The 16,432-nt window shown below is 38.9% G+C and overlaps 1 protein-coding gene across 1 annotated transcript; it reads right to left on the bottom strand.

Annotated features, from left to right (window-relative positions):
• Positions 1-751: 751 nt before the first annotated feature.
• On the bottom strand, positions 752-15,702 carry LOC149114669 (uncharacterized). The gene is made up of 4 exons (XM_089284140.1): positions 15,570-15,702; positions 11,551-11,691; positions 9,983-10,128; positions 752-1,488 (listed from the first exon to the last, which is right to left on the bottom strand). The coding sequence occupies exons 2-4, from the start codon at positions 11,676-11,678 to the stop codon at positions 1,310-1,312; spliced, it is 453 nt and encodes a 150-aa protein (XP_089140266.1). The 5' UTR covers positions 11,679-11,691; positions 15,570-15,702; the 3' UTR covers positions 752-1,309.
• Between the last annotated feature and the right edge of the window lie 730 nt (positions 15,703-16,432).

Below are 16,432 nucleotides of genomic sequence, written 5' to 3'. Positions count from 1 at the left end.
CGTTTGTTTCTAATTGGTATCCTTCCCCTTCCCCGTAGTTGTAAGTAGTATATAGGGAAGTCGACAAATACTGTTTCGAAGAGGGAGAAGTATTTCCCCGCTTTACAACCCCCAGCTTTAATTCCGAAGCGAGCTTGTGAGCTTCGGAATTAAAACTGGGGGTTGTAAAACGGGGAAATACTTCTCCCTCTTCGAAACGGTATTTGTCGACTTCCCTATATACTACTTAAGGAATTGAAATTATCAGTTGATTTTGCCATTGATTTCACGGACAACAGACTGGCAAACAAACATTAATTCACGATGTTGGAAGGTGACAGCAAGTTACAGCTTGCGCTGCTGATAAATGCCTAGATTTGGCGGGTTTGGCGAGTTTTGGTGCACTTTTACTCTTCAAAGGTCGCCGCTGATCTAAAATATTGTGTGTTCTCACGCTCGATCTACGCCTGCGATACAGCTTCTCCTGTTTGGTCCGCTGTTCAGATGTTCTTTTGGTGAAATCCTAAAGAAGAATCAAATTTGTTTTTGCAGCGAGGTTAGTTTAGAGACAATCAGTTGTCCTCTTCGTAAACAGCAGAAACACGTCTGATTATTTTTGTATGGCTCGTTGATCTATTAACTGCAGTGAGATCACTTCCGGTTTAATCGAATTCATCAGAATTCAGCTGTGTGCTTTTCATAGTTCATCAACAAAGCTTTCGGTATAAATGAGTGTTGTTGTCATCTTCCAGGTCAATCCGTGCAAGTTCACTGTCAAGATGTAACATTTTTCATTGATTAATTCTCATTTAAGGTAAGCATTGTAGGATACTGACAAATTACAAGTCTAAGTCAATTTTGCAAAGCAGCATCCCTGTATATATGATCCACTTTTGCGTCCGATTTAGTTGTAAATCAAGGATTATTCAGCCTCTTGATAACCTGTTGTTTTGCTGTAGTTGTCCTTCTGATAAACTACAGCTGGATATTGTTTACTGCTAGAAATCGATCTAACCTGCCTGGCCAGGGATGGGAGAGGGGTCCTTGGCTTTCTACATGTTGGATTGTCATTTCACTGTCTGCTTGATAATTGTAATTCTTCAGAATCTTAAATCTTTATCAATATGGCAGTGCCTGTTCCTTGATTGTTAGAAATCAGGTATTTCTGATTGTTAGAAATCAGGTATTTTTTGTTTCAAAACAAAGCATGTTTGTAAAAATTAAGGGTTTTTTTCTCAGAATAATGAACCTAACATAGTCAATTACACACATAGTTTGTATGATAACAGCTTAACAAGGCAAGAATGTGTGATACAATCAAATCTGTCCATCAATAGTCCCACTTGATTGCAACTGTGTTTCCCTCCCCAGTGATAGGAAATGACGTCACAACGAACCCATTCGACCCATACACAAGCTGCAGAAACGTGCTCTCGTTTATCTGGTACAAGACAGCGAACTCTCCAGGCTTGGCTTTGCTCTCTTGGAAGCCGAATGTCGCATAGTGACCTGAAATAATCAAAATGCACAATATATATATATATATATATATATATATATATATATATATGTCTGAATTTATGAAAACCGTGTTAAAGACTTTGCACCAAAATAGCGGGCATGTTTTTGAAAAAACGGTTAGAAAATGTACATAAATATGGCCATGTCGCACCGAAAGTGCTATCTACCTCGTGTACTCTTAATAGAGTCCATACCATGCCTATACAAGCCTTTAAAGTCGCTGCAAAATGAGTCGAACGAGCCAAACAAAACTAAATTAGAGCTAAATTGATCATTTGGTTCGCCGCGGCACTAATTTAGACAGGCTTAACCTCTGCGATTTCACCTAAATGACCTCACTATGTCTTTACTGTGGGTTAAATTAGCCAGTCACGCTAACAAGAGCATGGTAAGCAGTGGAATCGGTTATTTACCTCTATATTTCAGCCAAAAAGTAGCCGTTACGTGACATTTCATTTCAATATCTGACCGGATTCGCAAAAACATAGCCATAGAATTTGACTTGTCACTGATAATCTAACTTGCTACAATTCTGTCCTAGAGCTAGCTTTCCACGAGGCTTATCGTAGCTCAAATAACAGCAAATAACTCTCCTGTATGCCTTTTGAAGCCAGGAAGACTAAATTCACCGTCTTTTCGTTGAATCATGAATTGTACAATTTAATTAAGAGTGCTTTTAACATGAAATTGGAGTCTAAATCAACACGAACGTACAGATATCAAAACCGCGGCGGAGAGCTAATCTATCGCTTTCTAAAGGCCTGCATCGTCCTAAATGGACTGAACAAGAGCTTCCTACATCGAGAATCGATTGAACTTCAGACAAACTAGGCCATAGTTAGCAGTAAGCGAACACTCAACATGTTGTCGTTACGTCAATTATCGCCCGGAAGCCACGCAAATAAATTTCTTCCGCGCTAGCGAATCACAGACAGTTCTGATACTTAGCTAAGCCGAGAACGCCTAAAATTGATAAAACAAGGAAATTCTACTCACGATCAGCGCTTGAACTCATGTTCTTCTCTCTCCTCGTGGCCATGTTTTGCTCGCAAATAGCAATGTCCCGGATGTACTTCAATTTTGTCGAGCGCGGAATGGCACATCCAGATTTCAACAGATTTTTTTTCGAAGTCTTTAGCTACATCAAAGTTCAAAGCAAATGACGCCAACAGCAGCTAGAAATGTCTAGTCCGTTGCACGTCTAAGCCCTAAATTGATGTGGCGAAAGATTTTTGCTGTCTAAAGCAAGCACAACATTATCGCCACAGGGCAAACGGCCTTCTGTTACGGGACTAAATGTGACCCGTACAGTTTACACATGTCCTCAGGCCCGCCTCAGGTACGATAATGGACGACGCTTACTAGCAAATCGTTAGACTTGGGCCTTCATTGGACTTAATGATGTCCTCGGGCAGACTTCCTTTAGACAGCAAATACAGAACGCTAATCGGTCGCTCCTTGTCAGAGTCACCGCGCGAACTGAATTCAGGCGAGTGTAGCCTGGGTTAAACTTAACGCAAATTGAAAAAGGGGGGGGGGGGGGGAGGGTCGATAAATAATGAAAAAAAATACCTAAATAAATGAAACATGCGGCAAGGAGTTCCTACATTTCATGCTAGGTAAGATTTACAAGCTGCTGTCATAGCGAAAGCAGAAAACAAAAACAAAGAAATGAAAAAAAAAAAAAAAAAATCAAAAAACACCTGATTCAGTCTTTAACACCGTTTTCATAAATCCAGACATATATATATATATATATATATATATATATATATATATATATATATATATATATATATATAAAACGGTTATAAAATGCCTCAAGCCAACAAAGAATGCCACTGCGTCAGGAGGATCAATGAAGATTCACAGTCCAAGCCTCACCGCAAAAATGAATTTAAAAATGTTTGATAAAGCAAGGACGGACAACTTCTGACGGTAAAAAAAGTTAAAAATTTAATAGAAAAACGTTTCGGTCTTAGACCTTCATCAGTTACAAGAGAAAAAGGACGAAAACTAAGTTTAAATACGGTTACAGTGTGGGAGATTACGTAACGAAATGAAAAATACAATATTGTGCTATTAATACATCGTGATTAACACAATACAGGAAGAAAATGCAAAACGAGAAATACAATGCTGTACTATAAATTGCGTCATACAGGGTGATAATTAATAGACCAAACGAAAAGAATACAATACTGTGCATAAATTACATTATAGAGCGTGATAATTGCAGAACTAGGTTAAATTCAACCTAAAAACTAAAAGAGTTAAAATAGATAAAACGGACTCTTGCAATGCGGTAAATATAACGGGAAAAATAGTTTGCAAAGATAAGGAGTTGAAAAAAAAAAAAAAAGAAGAAACCTACGTTTACGCTGGACAAGGTTAATAACAAAATCCCAAATCGAGGCCTTTGGAGCATTAAAGGGTTGACAAACAACAAAATCCCTGGAGGGGCCCTTAAACAATAAGCTGTAATAAGATCCCAGGCAGGGCCTTTGAGCATACCTAACGCCCAAAAAGCTGACAAAATCCAAGGAAGGGCCTTTGAACTGCCTTATGGCGCGAACGCATATTTACACAAGAGAAAGTTAATTATAACAAATTCTGTTTTTGGAGTGAAATTCTTTTCACACTCTTTTCACTCCACACTCCACACTCCTTGGATGATTTTGAATTCCAATGCATTGATCAGGTGCAGGCCCCTAATGACTCAGACGAGATCGATAGGTTTTTAATTACGAAAGAGGCTTATTGGAGTGCTCAACTGTTCTCTTTGGCTCCCCATGGCTTAAATAAAAGAAAAGAATTTCACTCCAAAAACAGAATTTGTTATAATTAACTTTCTCTTGTGTAAATATGCGTTCGCGCCATAAGGCAGTTCAAAGGCCCTTCCTTGGATTTTGTCAGCTTTTTGGGCGTTAGGTATGCTCAAAGGCCCTGCCTGGGATCTTATTACAGCTTATTGTTTAAGGGCCCCTCCAGGGATTTTGTTGTTTGTCAACCCTTTAATGCTCCAAAGGCCTCGATTTGGGATTTTGTTATTAACCTTGTCCAGCGTAAACGTAGGTTTCTTCTTTTTTTTTTTTTTTTCAACTCCTTATCTTTGCAAACTATTTTTCCCGTTATATTTACCGCATTGCAAGAGTCCGTTTTATCTATTTTAACTCTTTTAGTTTTTAGGTTGAATTTAACCTAGTTCTGCAATTATCACGCTCTATAATGTAATTTATGCACAGTATTGTATTCTTTTCGTTTGGTCTATTAATTATCACCCTGTATGACGCAATTTATAGTACAGCATTGTATTTCTCGTTTTGCATTTTCTTCCTGTATTGTATTAATCACGATGTATTAATAGCACAATATTGTATTTTTCATTTCGTTACGTAATCTCCCACACTGTAACCGTATTTAAACTTAGTTTTCGTCCTTTTTCTCTTGTAACTGATGATGGTCTAAGACCGAAACGTTTTTCTATTAAATTTTTAACTTTTTAACTTTTTTTACCGTCAGAAGTTGTCCGTCCTTGCTTTATCAAACGTTTTTAAATTCATTTTTGCGGTGAGGCTTGGACTGTGAATCTTCATTGATCCTCCTGACGCAGTGGCATTCTTTGTTGGCTTGAGGCATTTTATAACCGTTTTTTGTATATATATTGAAAATAGAAAAAAACTACACTTTCATCCCGACAAGCCTGTTTCGTGATCGCTCACTCTTCAGGGGATTTTAATGATAAGAATATTCAAAACCATCGGTTAAATACTATAAAAGTTACATAATTACTGCTGCAGAAAATTTAAATGTTTAAATGTTTAGTTGTTACGTAGTAACGCTTTGTTTCTGTGGCGGCAAGACGATACAAGTTCGTTACGTTTGTTAAGTGATGATAGGTCAGGTCGACAGATGATTAAAAATTTCTCTTTGAGACAGAGATTGCATCTTTTACTTGAGCTGTTGTAGGATGAGCTAGATGAAATGATACGCCATGAAATAGAGTGGTCAATGTTGCTGTCTTTAAGAGTCCAGACGTGTTTGCTGAGTTCGGTAGAGTTCCTGTGTTTTGCGTGACGGAATGATGCAGTGTGGTTTTTGTATCTTGTCTTGAAGTCGTTTTCTGTTAGCCCGATGTATGTTTCTGAGGTGTTATTGTCGTTGCGTGTGACGGTGGCTTGGTAGATGACTGATGACTGAAGGCATTTTCCGTTAAGTGGGCATGTGATCTTTTGTCGGCAGTTGCACGATTTCTTGTCAACAGGGTTTTCGGCGGTTTCATCAGCGTGCTTGGATGAATTCAAAATACACTTGTTGTGGTTGTCGATAATTTGCTTAGTGTTATTCATGCAACTGTAGCTAATCTTGATGGTATTGCGATTGAAGATTTTTCTAAGCTTGTGGTCTTTAGGGAAGTGTTTGTCTACTAGGGTGAGGAATCTGTGACCGATATTGGTGTTGACGTTTTTGCTGAATGGAGGGTTGTACCAGAGGATGTTGTTCCGTTGTCTGTTTCTCCGTTTAGTAGTCGTGGTTGGTTCGTAACGTAGAGTGTAGTGGTATCCACTTTCGTCGAGTACTTTTTGATATGGGGGGGGGGGGGGGCGGCTTGGTCGAATGATGCTTTGTCTGATGAAAGGGATGACAGACGTTTGTTGATGCCGGCGGGTATGTTTTTTGTGGTGATCGGCGGGTGATTGCTCTCGCGATGAGCGTACTGCAGCGTGGTATTAGGTTTTGTGAAGGGCTTGCAGGTGCTGTTATTAAGGTTAAAGGTGACGTCTAGGAAGTTAATGATCTGTTTGTTGGCTTCAATTGTGATGCGTAGGCCATTTTGGTTAAAGACGCGGCATATTTCTTTCTTGATGCTTCAATCAATGCTTCAATCATCAGTCATCTACCAAGCCACCGTCACACGCAACGACAATAACACCTCAGAAACATACATCGGGCTAACAGAAAACGACTTCAAGACAAGATACAGAAACCACACTGCATCATTCCGTCACGCAAAACACAGGAACTCTACCGAACTCAGCAAACACGTCTGGACTCTTAAAGACAGCAACATTGACCACTCTATTTCATGGCGTATCATTTCATCTAGCTCATCCTACAACAGCTCAAGTAAAAGATGCAATCTCTGTCTCAAAGAGAAATTTTTAATCATCTGTCGACCTGACCTATCATCACTTAACAAACGTAACGAACTTGTATCGTCTTGCCGCCACAGAAACAAAGCGTTACTACGTAACAACTAAACATTTAAACATTTAAATTTTCTGCAGCAGTAATTATGTAACTTTAATAGTATTTAACCGATGGTTTTGAATATTCTTATCATTAAAATCCCCTGAAGAGTGAGCGATCACGAAACAGGCTTGTCGGGATGAAAGTGTAGTTTGTTTCTATTTTCAATATATATATTGCGCTCTATTTTAATGTATCGAGCACTGTACTACGGAAAAATCGAAACACAGACTTCCTATATATATATATATATATATATATATATATATATATATATATATATATATATATATATATATATGTCTGAATTTATGAAAACCGTGTTAAAGACTTTGCACCAAAATAGCGGGCATGTTTTTGAAAAAACGGTTAGAAAATGTACATAAATATGGCCATGTCGCACCGAGAGTGCTATCTACCTCGTGTACTCTTAATAGAGTCCATACCATGCCTATACAAGCCTTTAAAGTCGCTGCAAAATGAGTCGAACGAGCCAAACAAAACTAAATTAGAGCTTAAATTGATCATTTGGTTCGCCGCGGCACTAATTTAGACAGGCTTGACCTCTGCGATTTCACCTAAATGACCTCACTATGTCTTTACTGTGGGTTAAATTAGCCAGTCACGCTAACAAGAGCATGCTAAGCAGTGGAATCGGTTATTTACCTCTATATTTCAGCCAAAAAGTAGCCGTTACGTGACATTTCATTTCAATATCTGACCGGATTCGCAAAAACATAGCCATAGAATTTGACTTGTCACTGATAATCTAACTTGCTACAATTCTGTCCTAGAGCTAGCTTTCCACGAGGCTTATCGTAGCTCAAATAACAGCAAATAACTCTCCTGTATGCCTTTTGAAGCCAGGAAGACTAAATTCACCGTCTTTTCGTTGAATCATGAATTGTACAATTTAATTAAGAGTGCTTTTAACATGAAATTGGAGTCTAAATCAACACGAACGTACAGATATCAAAACCGCGGCGGAGAGCTAATCTATCGCTTTCTAAAGGCCTGCATCGTCCTAAATGGACTGAACAAGAGCTTCCTACATCGAGAATCGATTGAACTTCAGACAAACTAGGCCATAGTTAGCAGTAAGCGAACACTCAACATGTTGTCGTTACGTCAATTATCGCCCGGAAGCCACGCAAATAAATTTCTTCCGCGCTAGCGAATCACAGACAGTTCTGATACTTAGCTAAGCCGAGAACGCCTAAAATTGATAAAACAAGGAAATTCTACTCACGATCAGCGCTTGAACTCATGTTCTTCTCTCTCCTCGTGGCCATGTTTTGCTCGCAAATAGCAATGTCCCGGATGTACTTCAATTTTGTCGAGCGCGGAATGGCACATCCAGATTTCAACAGATTTTTTTTCGAAGTCTTTAGCTACATCAAAGTTCAAAGCAAATGACGCCAACAGCAGCTAGAAATGTCTAGTCCGTTGCACGTCTAAGCCCTAAATTGATGTGGCGAAAGATTTTTGCTGTCTAAAGCAAGCACAACATTATCGCCACAGGGCAAACGGCCTTCTGTTACGGGACTAAATGTGACCCGTACAGTTTACACATGTCCTCAGGCCCGCCTCAGGTACGATAATGGACGACGCTTACTAGCAAATCGTTAGACTTGGGCCTTCATTGGACTTAATGATGTCCTCGGGCAGACTTCCTTTAGACAGCAAATACAGAACGCTAATCGGTCGCTCCTTGTCAGAGTCACCGCGCGAACTGAATTCAGGCGAGTGTAGCCTGGGTTAAACTTAACGCAAATTGAAAAAGGGGGGGGGGGGGGGAGGGTCGATAAATAATGAAAAAAAATACCTAAATAAATGAAACATGCGGCAAGGAGTTCCTACATTTCATGCTAGGTAAGATTTACAAGCTGCTGTCATAGCGAAAGCAGAAAACAAAAACAAAGAAATGAAAAAAAAAAAAAAAAATCAAAAAACACCTGATTCAGTCTTTAACACCGTTTTCATAAATCCAGACATATATATATATATATATATATATATATATATATATATATATATATATATAAATATATATATATATATATATATATATATAAATATATATATATATATATAAATATATATATATATATATATATATATATATAATAATTGAATAGGATGAGCAGGGAAATAATTACAACTAACTGCCTCATTTTATCTTTGGATCACCAACCTATTCCCTTCGGAAGGCGATTCACAGTGACTTCTGACAAATATTAATAGTAGTGTATGATGGGAACAGAAATCGAAGCAACAAAGAAATGAGTGAAAATGTGTTCAGCCGGGAATCGAACCCCGGCGTCTCCTGGTTACCAGTCAGATGCCTTACCACTAGGCCACTGAACCAACCCCGCCATTCAGCGGAATTGGAAGGACCTTTAAGTAGCAGGTTCTGGGGAGAATCACACATTTTCTCTCTTTCTGTTTTGCCGAAAACAGAGATTTACCTGGATTTTAGTATCAAAAATGCTGGCTTCGTTTTCGTGATAGAAATATGCGGCTTCTTTTCGCGTACAATTTCTACAGCTTTAATATATTGTTGTTGAGTTAAGTTTTGTACAGAGAAACTGGAAAATGCTTACAAAAAAATTGTTAAAATTTTAAGAAATAAACACAGCGTTTTCGTGCCCTACGCAGTTACTTTTAATCCCGAAAAGAAATTTGATCAAGATTTTCATCATGTACTAGGCAACCACTTCTGAGCCGTGAGTGCGCGTCACACAATCAACGAAACAACGCTATAAATTGGAATTTTCGTCAAGCTTCATCTAAACACTTGATTACCCTTGAGCCTAAAATTTACCTTTTCTTCTCAAAATTGTTATCAAAAATTTAGTCAGCAAACGGCTTGCCTGGGTCCTTGCCTGTGGGGCAAGTAAGGAGAGAAAGTTACTTGCCCGAAGGGAAAATCTACTTGTCCCGGACGACCGGATGGGGTTTTTTTTGAGCCCTGTTTGTTATGGAATGCTTATTTCACATTTATGATATTTCCACATCCCAGATAAATGCTTTTTTCCAAAGTGCATTGCTATGAGATTTTAAGGGACAGCAAATATGTGAAAAATGCATAAAAATGTTTCACAATGTACATTATAACACTCATCCAATATTACAATGCCAATAAATAGCTGTGAAAGTGTAGACGAATGAAGCAGTTACTTAATATAATGAATCTAAGAATATAAACAATGATGAGCAATAAAGCACCAACCCAGTTTGACAATGTCCAGTATTTTCTGCCCAGCCCCCTTCATATCCTGGACACCACATACACCAGTAAATTCCTCCCCGTGACGAGCCCAAATGTGCTTCAACCCTGCTCGGGCATTGCCAGTTTCCAGGAACAGGATCTTGGTCCTGAAACAAATAAAGAATATAGAGAAATTTTAGAATGGAAAAAGAAACCAGCCAAACAAAAACCAACCGCCAGAATATATTGGTTGTGTCTTGAAGCCCACACACCCCAGTAAACTCCTCCTCGTGATGAGCCCAGATGTGCTTTAATCAAAAATGCCATGTCAACACCTATCTTTATACGAGAAGCTGAACTTTTTGGGTTTGGAGTGCAAGTATGACAATCCCAGGAAATATGTGTCCTGAAATCCTGCCTGGGCATACCCAGTTTCAAGGAAAAGGATCCTGCATGGTCCCGACACAAGATGAAAAGTGTCCCACCAGGCACACACGTGGATTTGAGGTACACATCTGGTAGAATCCACATGCAGTGGATTCTACCAGATTTCTACCAAAAATCCACATGTGTGCCAGGTGGGGTCATGTTATGTCACTAAACTGCTATCAAAGGGAAGAACCTGTATTCATAGAACAAAATGTTAGTTCCACTCACAAAAAGTTAAGGGTGATGTATACTCTTTCAGAGGGTAAAATAAACTTTACCCCCCCCCCCTTAATGTATCCTAGAGTATTTCTACTTTACTGTAGGAGTAACTTAACTCTGCCAAAAGAGTAATATTACTCTCATATGGGAGTAATTGGATGTATTTACTCTACAAGCAATGTAAATTAACTCCTCTAGAGAATTGATTTTGGCATAGCCTGTACTCCCCTAAAAGAGCCAAATATAACATAGTGGAACTCCTGTTTTCTTTTCAGCACCTGAACATGTTATATTAGTCAAAAAGTGCGATAAAACACACACCATGGTGTGTCACAGGATCAGGGATCAGGGATAGAGCACTTGAAATGATGAGAGGGAGATCAGGAAATACAGTGATATTGATTTTAGAGCACTTATACTAAAATTAGAGTTCTGGGAATTGGTCATCTCTATTGGGGATCAGGTCCAGAGGGCCTTAAAAATATAGGCTCATTAGTGTAGAGGTTCTACAAAAATCAATTATCAGGAACAGGGACCCCTGTGGCAGCCACCAGCCAAGGAGAAAGGGCTTTGTTGTATTTCTCCTATTTAAGTTTATTTGATAACAAGGATACTTCATCATTGAGGTGAATCAGTAATTTGGTGATGATGAGAGTGTTAAAATCCGTATTACGTACTATAAAATACCACCACATGATCTTAAAATGATACCCACTTTGATATTTAAGGAATTGAATTACACATTTGTTTCCTTTGGAAAAGTGTCTGTTTTTGAGATAACAGTTAAGTGACCCATTCCCATAAGATCTTTAAACATAAAGGAACTCCTATACTTTGGTAATCTATATTATTTCTCTTAATACGTGGAATCTATGTAAGTTTTGAACCATTTTTGATTTACAAATGTTACATGGAAAATAGATTACAGAAGTCTAACTTACGTAGCAACAACAGCATTGGGGGCTTTATTGTCAATCAACTCATCGAGACCAGCTTCAGCCAGGCTGACAGTCCACACTAAGTCACCACGGTTGAAACGCACTCCGTTAGCATCTAGAATATCAGCCATTTTAATCTTCTACCTGCAAAATGTAAACAATATGTACAATTGATCCGCGATTAAAAGTTATAATCTCAAATATCTTACCTGCATCAACACTTAACGAGCTGAAATTCTCCCTGAAGAGCTTTTATGTTTCTTGCGACAATCTTAAAGTGGCAAGTTCCAAACGGTGATATTTCCTTATAATTCGAAAAAAGGTGACTGTGCTTGCAGGCCCTTGGTCCGCGGATCATGTAAACAGCACGAAAAGTATTCGTAAATCCTCACGAGAATGAGAATTTTAACAAAGTTTATTTATTCTTTATTTTCCTTGATATATCTAAGCTACAGTCTTGATAGAAGTCGGTGCAGTGAAAAATATACCTCTCTACCCCATTGACAAGTGGAATGTCAACCTCTTACTAACCGAGTGCCAGGGCCATACTGGGGAATAGGGCCCGAGGTTGTGGCAGTACAGACCATGCACAGCGAGGTCCGTGCAAAAACAACCGAGGGCCAATATTCCCCAGTAGGGCCCGAGCTACTGTCTGAGGACCACACTGGCGTTACAAGAAGGTACATTTGCTATGCAGATCACATCTGATCTGTTGTCCCACGTTCAATAACCAAGGGAAAAGAACGTTAGCCGAAATAAAATCTGATGATCTCTGTGAGCGATTCAAGCAGAATTGAAATAAAATCATGAGATGGTTTATTTTTGGTGTGTCATGTACTTTATTAATATGAAAATTTAATATGCATAAGTGCGTGTTGAAGCATTGGCCAAACGCAAAGTTATTTCTTTAACCAAGCCAAATATATTTTTATTGTTGGTATTGCGCGTGTGGGAAATAAAAATATTAAATGTTACACATCTCTGATTAAGCTTGCTTTCTTAGTTTTTCAGAATTTAATTTTGAATTGCAGTCCTTTTAAAAGTACCTTATCGATACCTTCACTAGTTGATTTTTTTTGCACCTCTGACGAGGTGGCAATATGTGGTGTACGTGGAGGGAGGGTTCATTGATGTGAGGGAGACAGTGAACTGATAGCAGTGCACTGGCATTGTTTGCCAGCAGATTTTATGACAAAAAAAAGAACATTTCAACTTACCCGCAGAAAAAAAAAAAAAAAAAAAAACAGCAGAAGAGGAGAATGGTCTCAAACCCGGGAGAGTTCTCACACTCCACCTTGACCCTGGTATTTACACTTATGCAAATTTTGCAGCAAAGTGAGATAGTACTATACGAAAAAAATTGGGCTAAGACCTTTATTCTGTAATGCAAAATGTAATAACATTATAGTTTCATACACATAAAAAATTTAGTGTGAGGAAGTCTTCGCCCTGTCGAGTTCTCTGTGATAAACATAGGCACGCAAGGCGTGCAAGAGTTATTTTTTTGTGTGAAGTGTCAGAGATAGGAGCATTCATAGAGCTGTTTGCAGTAACGACTTGGTTAATTTGACAAGTTTTTTTGGTTGTGATGTACAGCAAGAAACAAACTGGGAATTTATGATGCACATGTGATGTTACATGGGTCATGGTAAGATAGCTAAATAGTAAGCCATAAAATGTTTGACTGAACAAACTACAGTAATCTGACACGTCTCCAGATTAATGTAGATACCATCTTATTTTCTAACAGGCAATTTGATTCGTTCTTTGGTACAACCCGCACTGTGATTGGTGTGACATGTGCACATGCATAACTCCCTCACTCACTGATCACATAACCCTTCCAACCTCCAACAGGAATTTTTGCTCAAGTTAATTCAGAGATTTTTTCACATTTTATATGAGTCATAAGTTTACACTTTTTGTACAACACAACACAACTTCACCGAAAATAGAAAGAAAGAGAAAAAAACCTCTAGCTGACACATTCAAAGTCTGATTTAATTAAACTGCACTTTAACTTGGTGCCGTGCAGTCTTCAAAGAAAATTTGAACATTTTTTACCTTTAAAAATATCGAACTGAAACGAATGTCATCAAATAAATCTATTAAACTACTACTGCAGAGACGTAAAAAGAAGCTTTTTTTGTTTAATATCCTGGGAACAATAGCTTATAACTTGTCAGCTCTACTTGAATTTACTCCCATATAAAAAACAAAAGTGTTAAGTTACCATTTGTTACTAAAGATAGCAAACATCTCATGGGAAAGAGTGGTGACAATTTGTCCGCTTTAATTGAATTTACTCCCTTGTGAAAAACAAGAGTGTCAAATTACACTTTGTAACTAAAAAACAAAAACATCTCGTTATATTTGCATGGATGTTACTAAAACTGGTAACGGGGAACGGGGATCGGGGAACCGGGAACGGGAGTCTGGGGACGAGTGTAAAGAGGTAACCCGCCTAAGAATTCAACATGGCAGACAAAGGCAAAGAAAAGGGAACAATTTGGGGAAATGTAAGGAAGTGTTATGGTTGTAAACTTTAGTTTCTACCGGCTGTGCCTCAAAGTCCAATATGGTACTGAGAAAAACAAAGCATGAAATAGCGCCTGGGGAGAAGAAAATCGAATAGGTATTATCATATGCTACCCCAATCGGTCAGTACAAAATGCAGACTGCAGACCGGGTACAAAATGCAGACTAGGTACAAAATGCAAACTGCAGACTGGGTACAGAATGCAGACAGAGAATAAAGACTGTTTTCCATCTGATATGTGACAACATGTCATCTAAAAACATACCGAGTGTCATGCAGTCGCTTTTCCGCGGTCACCTTTTACCAACATTAGCATTATTGTGGATTATTATACGGCTAGCTCCGTGAGCGGGCAAGATGAATCAAATCCGGCGCTGTGATTGGCTACCCGAGCGGGCAAGATGGAGTTATCTTGCCCGCTCGGGACTACCTGCCGTGTCCCATAAGGAAAATTTCCCTGAAAGCCATATGATAAATCCTTTATTGACCAAGCTTGTTCGGTCAAGATGGCTGGATATCGGCCTTGTTCTTTTTTTGCGAGTTTATGGACCTCGACTCCGTCTCGGTCCATAAACATGCAAAAGAAGAACTTGGCCAATATCCAGCCATCTTGACCTCACACTTGGTCAATAACCCATATATATTCCTTGCTCGTTTCGTCATATGTTTTGTCTTTAAAGTGCCACTGAAACAAAATTTTCGTACTCTCTTTTATTATCCCAATCAATAGTTTCAAACGTGCTTAAAGTAATGGTGAACTTTATTTCTGTCAAATCCTAACGGAAAGTGCTCTTTTAGCTGTTGAAATCGACTTTTTGGAGCAAAACTGTGTCCGGGCTCTGGAACCGAGTTTAAGGACCTTGTGACGTCACTGGTATTCACGCAAGAAGTTTTCACTTGATTTATTCAAGTTTATTCTTCATATTGTAGGGTTCGAGTCGTTTCAGGAATGTTGTCGCTAACAAACTTGGAACTCAAGTAAAATCGAGCTCGCGACTAGAGAATACACACAGGCACTAAAGGCTTAATTTTTTCCTCTGACTGCTCCGCGAATCAATTTGCTTGTGTTAAAATCACAAAAACAGAATGAAAAAGGCCCTACCGGAGATCACTGGATTCGACTTTCGATCACATGCCTTCACTCATGATTAGTCTCGTCCCTCTCTCGAAGTCTTTTCGGTTGTAACAAGGACTGACGACTTCGTAGATTTTCTTCATTACACACGAGCGATTGTTTTCGGAAACATAAACAGTTACCGATGGGATCTAATTGGAATCTTTTGTTCGCTATAAGTGAACTGTACTTTGAATTTGCGATCAGGCGTTCTTAGATGAAGTAAATTATTCGCGGGCACGTCTGGTTCAAAAACATCTTCAATAAAGGATTTTGATTGTGATCTGCATGCAAATTATGTTTGATTTAGTTAGTTTATCTGACAAAACATGCAACACAGAGTAGCAATGTAAATTATAGTATACTCACCGTTCGGAAAGATTCAGGAGCAATTCCGCAAAGTAGCAACACGATTAAGACCAGTCTGCAATCAACAAGGAAATCAGGAACTCCAAAGTGGAAGCTAAACCTTTCCCACACAGCTCGTGATAATCTCATGACGTCGTGGTAACCCGTTTAGCTTGGCATGCTGTGTAGCTGTTCGCTTACCCGGGGGGGGGGTACTTTGGGAATTTCTGGGTGGGGATGTGCCCCTGGAACCCTTGGCCTATACCAGAGCTAATTCAGCTGAATTTTGCTACCTTATACTAGAGTAAACTCCCCAAATCCCCCCATCTATCGACACTGTTGAGGCTGATTTGCGTAAATTTAAACTTGCCGATTTGATTTTTTTATATTTTTGAGTGGCAATTCCTGGTTACCCTAGTCTAGATAAAATCTTCAACCAACTAGTCAGTTTTGTGAAAAATTATACCCTATTCTAGACCCAAACGCTCTGATTTATATACCCTATCCTAGAGTAAACTGCTTGAAAACCATACCCTTCACAGCGGCACATACCTATATAGCCCATATGTGGCAGTGCCCCCCCGCCCGGGTTCGCTTAGTACTACCCGGACATTTCAGTGCATTGTAGAGGTTTGCGTGACTTACAAGGCCTCACGGGATACATAGCTTAACGGAACAAACAAGCTACAGCCAAATGTCACAAAGTCGAGTAATTCTAGATTTTAGGCGTGATTTAGTTTGCGTGAGCTATTAGGAAATGAAAACATACGTCACGCGAATCACACGCATGACGTCAAGTGAAGATAGCGTTTCAAAGTTATTCAGTGTTTTGTACACTGTAAGTGTAAAATAACGGCCAAAACATTCTTTACATGCTTGCCGAT

The sequence above is a fragment of the Orbicella faveolata genome, unplaced genomic scaffold (assembly GCF_042242905.1).
Source record: "Orbicella faveolata isolate gen_17 unplaced genomic scaffold, um_ofav_v1 contig_13, whole genome shotgun sequence".
NCBI lineage: Eukaryota > Metazoa > Cnidaria > Anthozoa > Scleractinia > Merulinidae > Orbicella > Orbicella faveolata.
The sequence above is the reverse complement of the archived record's forward strand: the minus strand, read 5'-3'. Positions and strand labels throughout refer to the sequence as shown.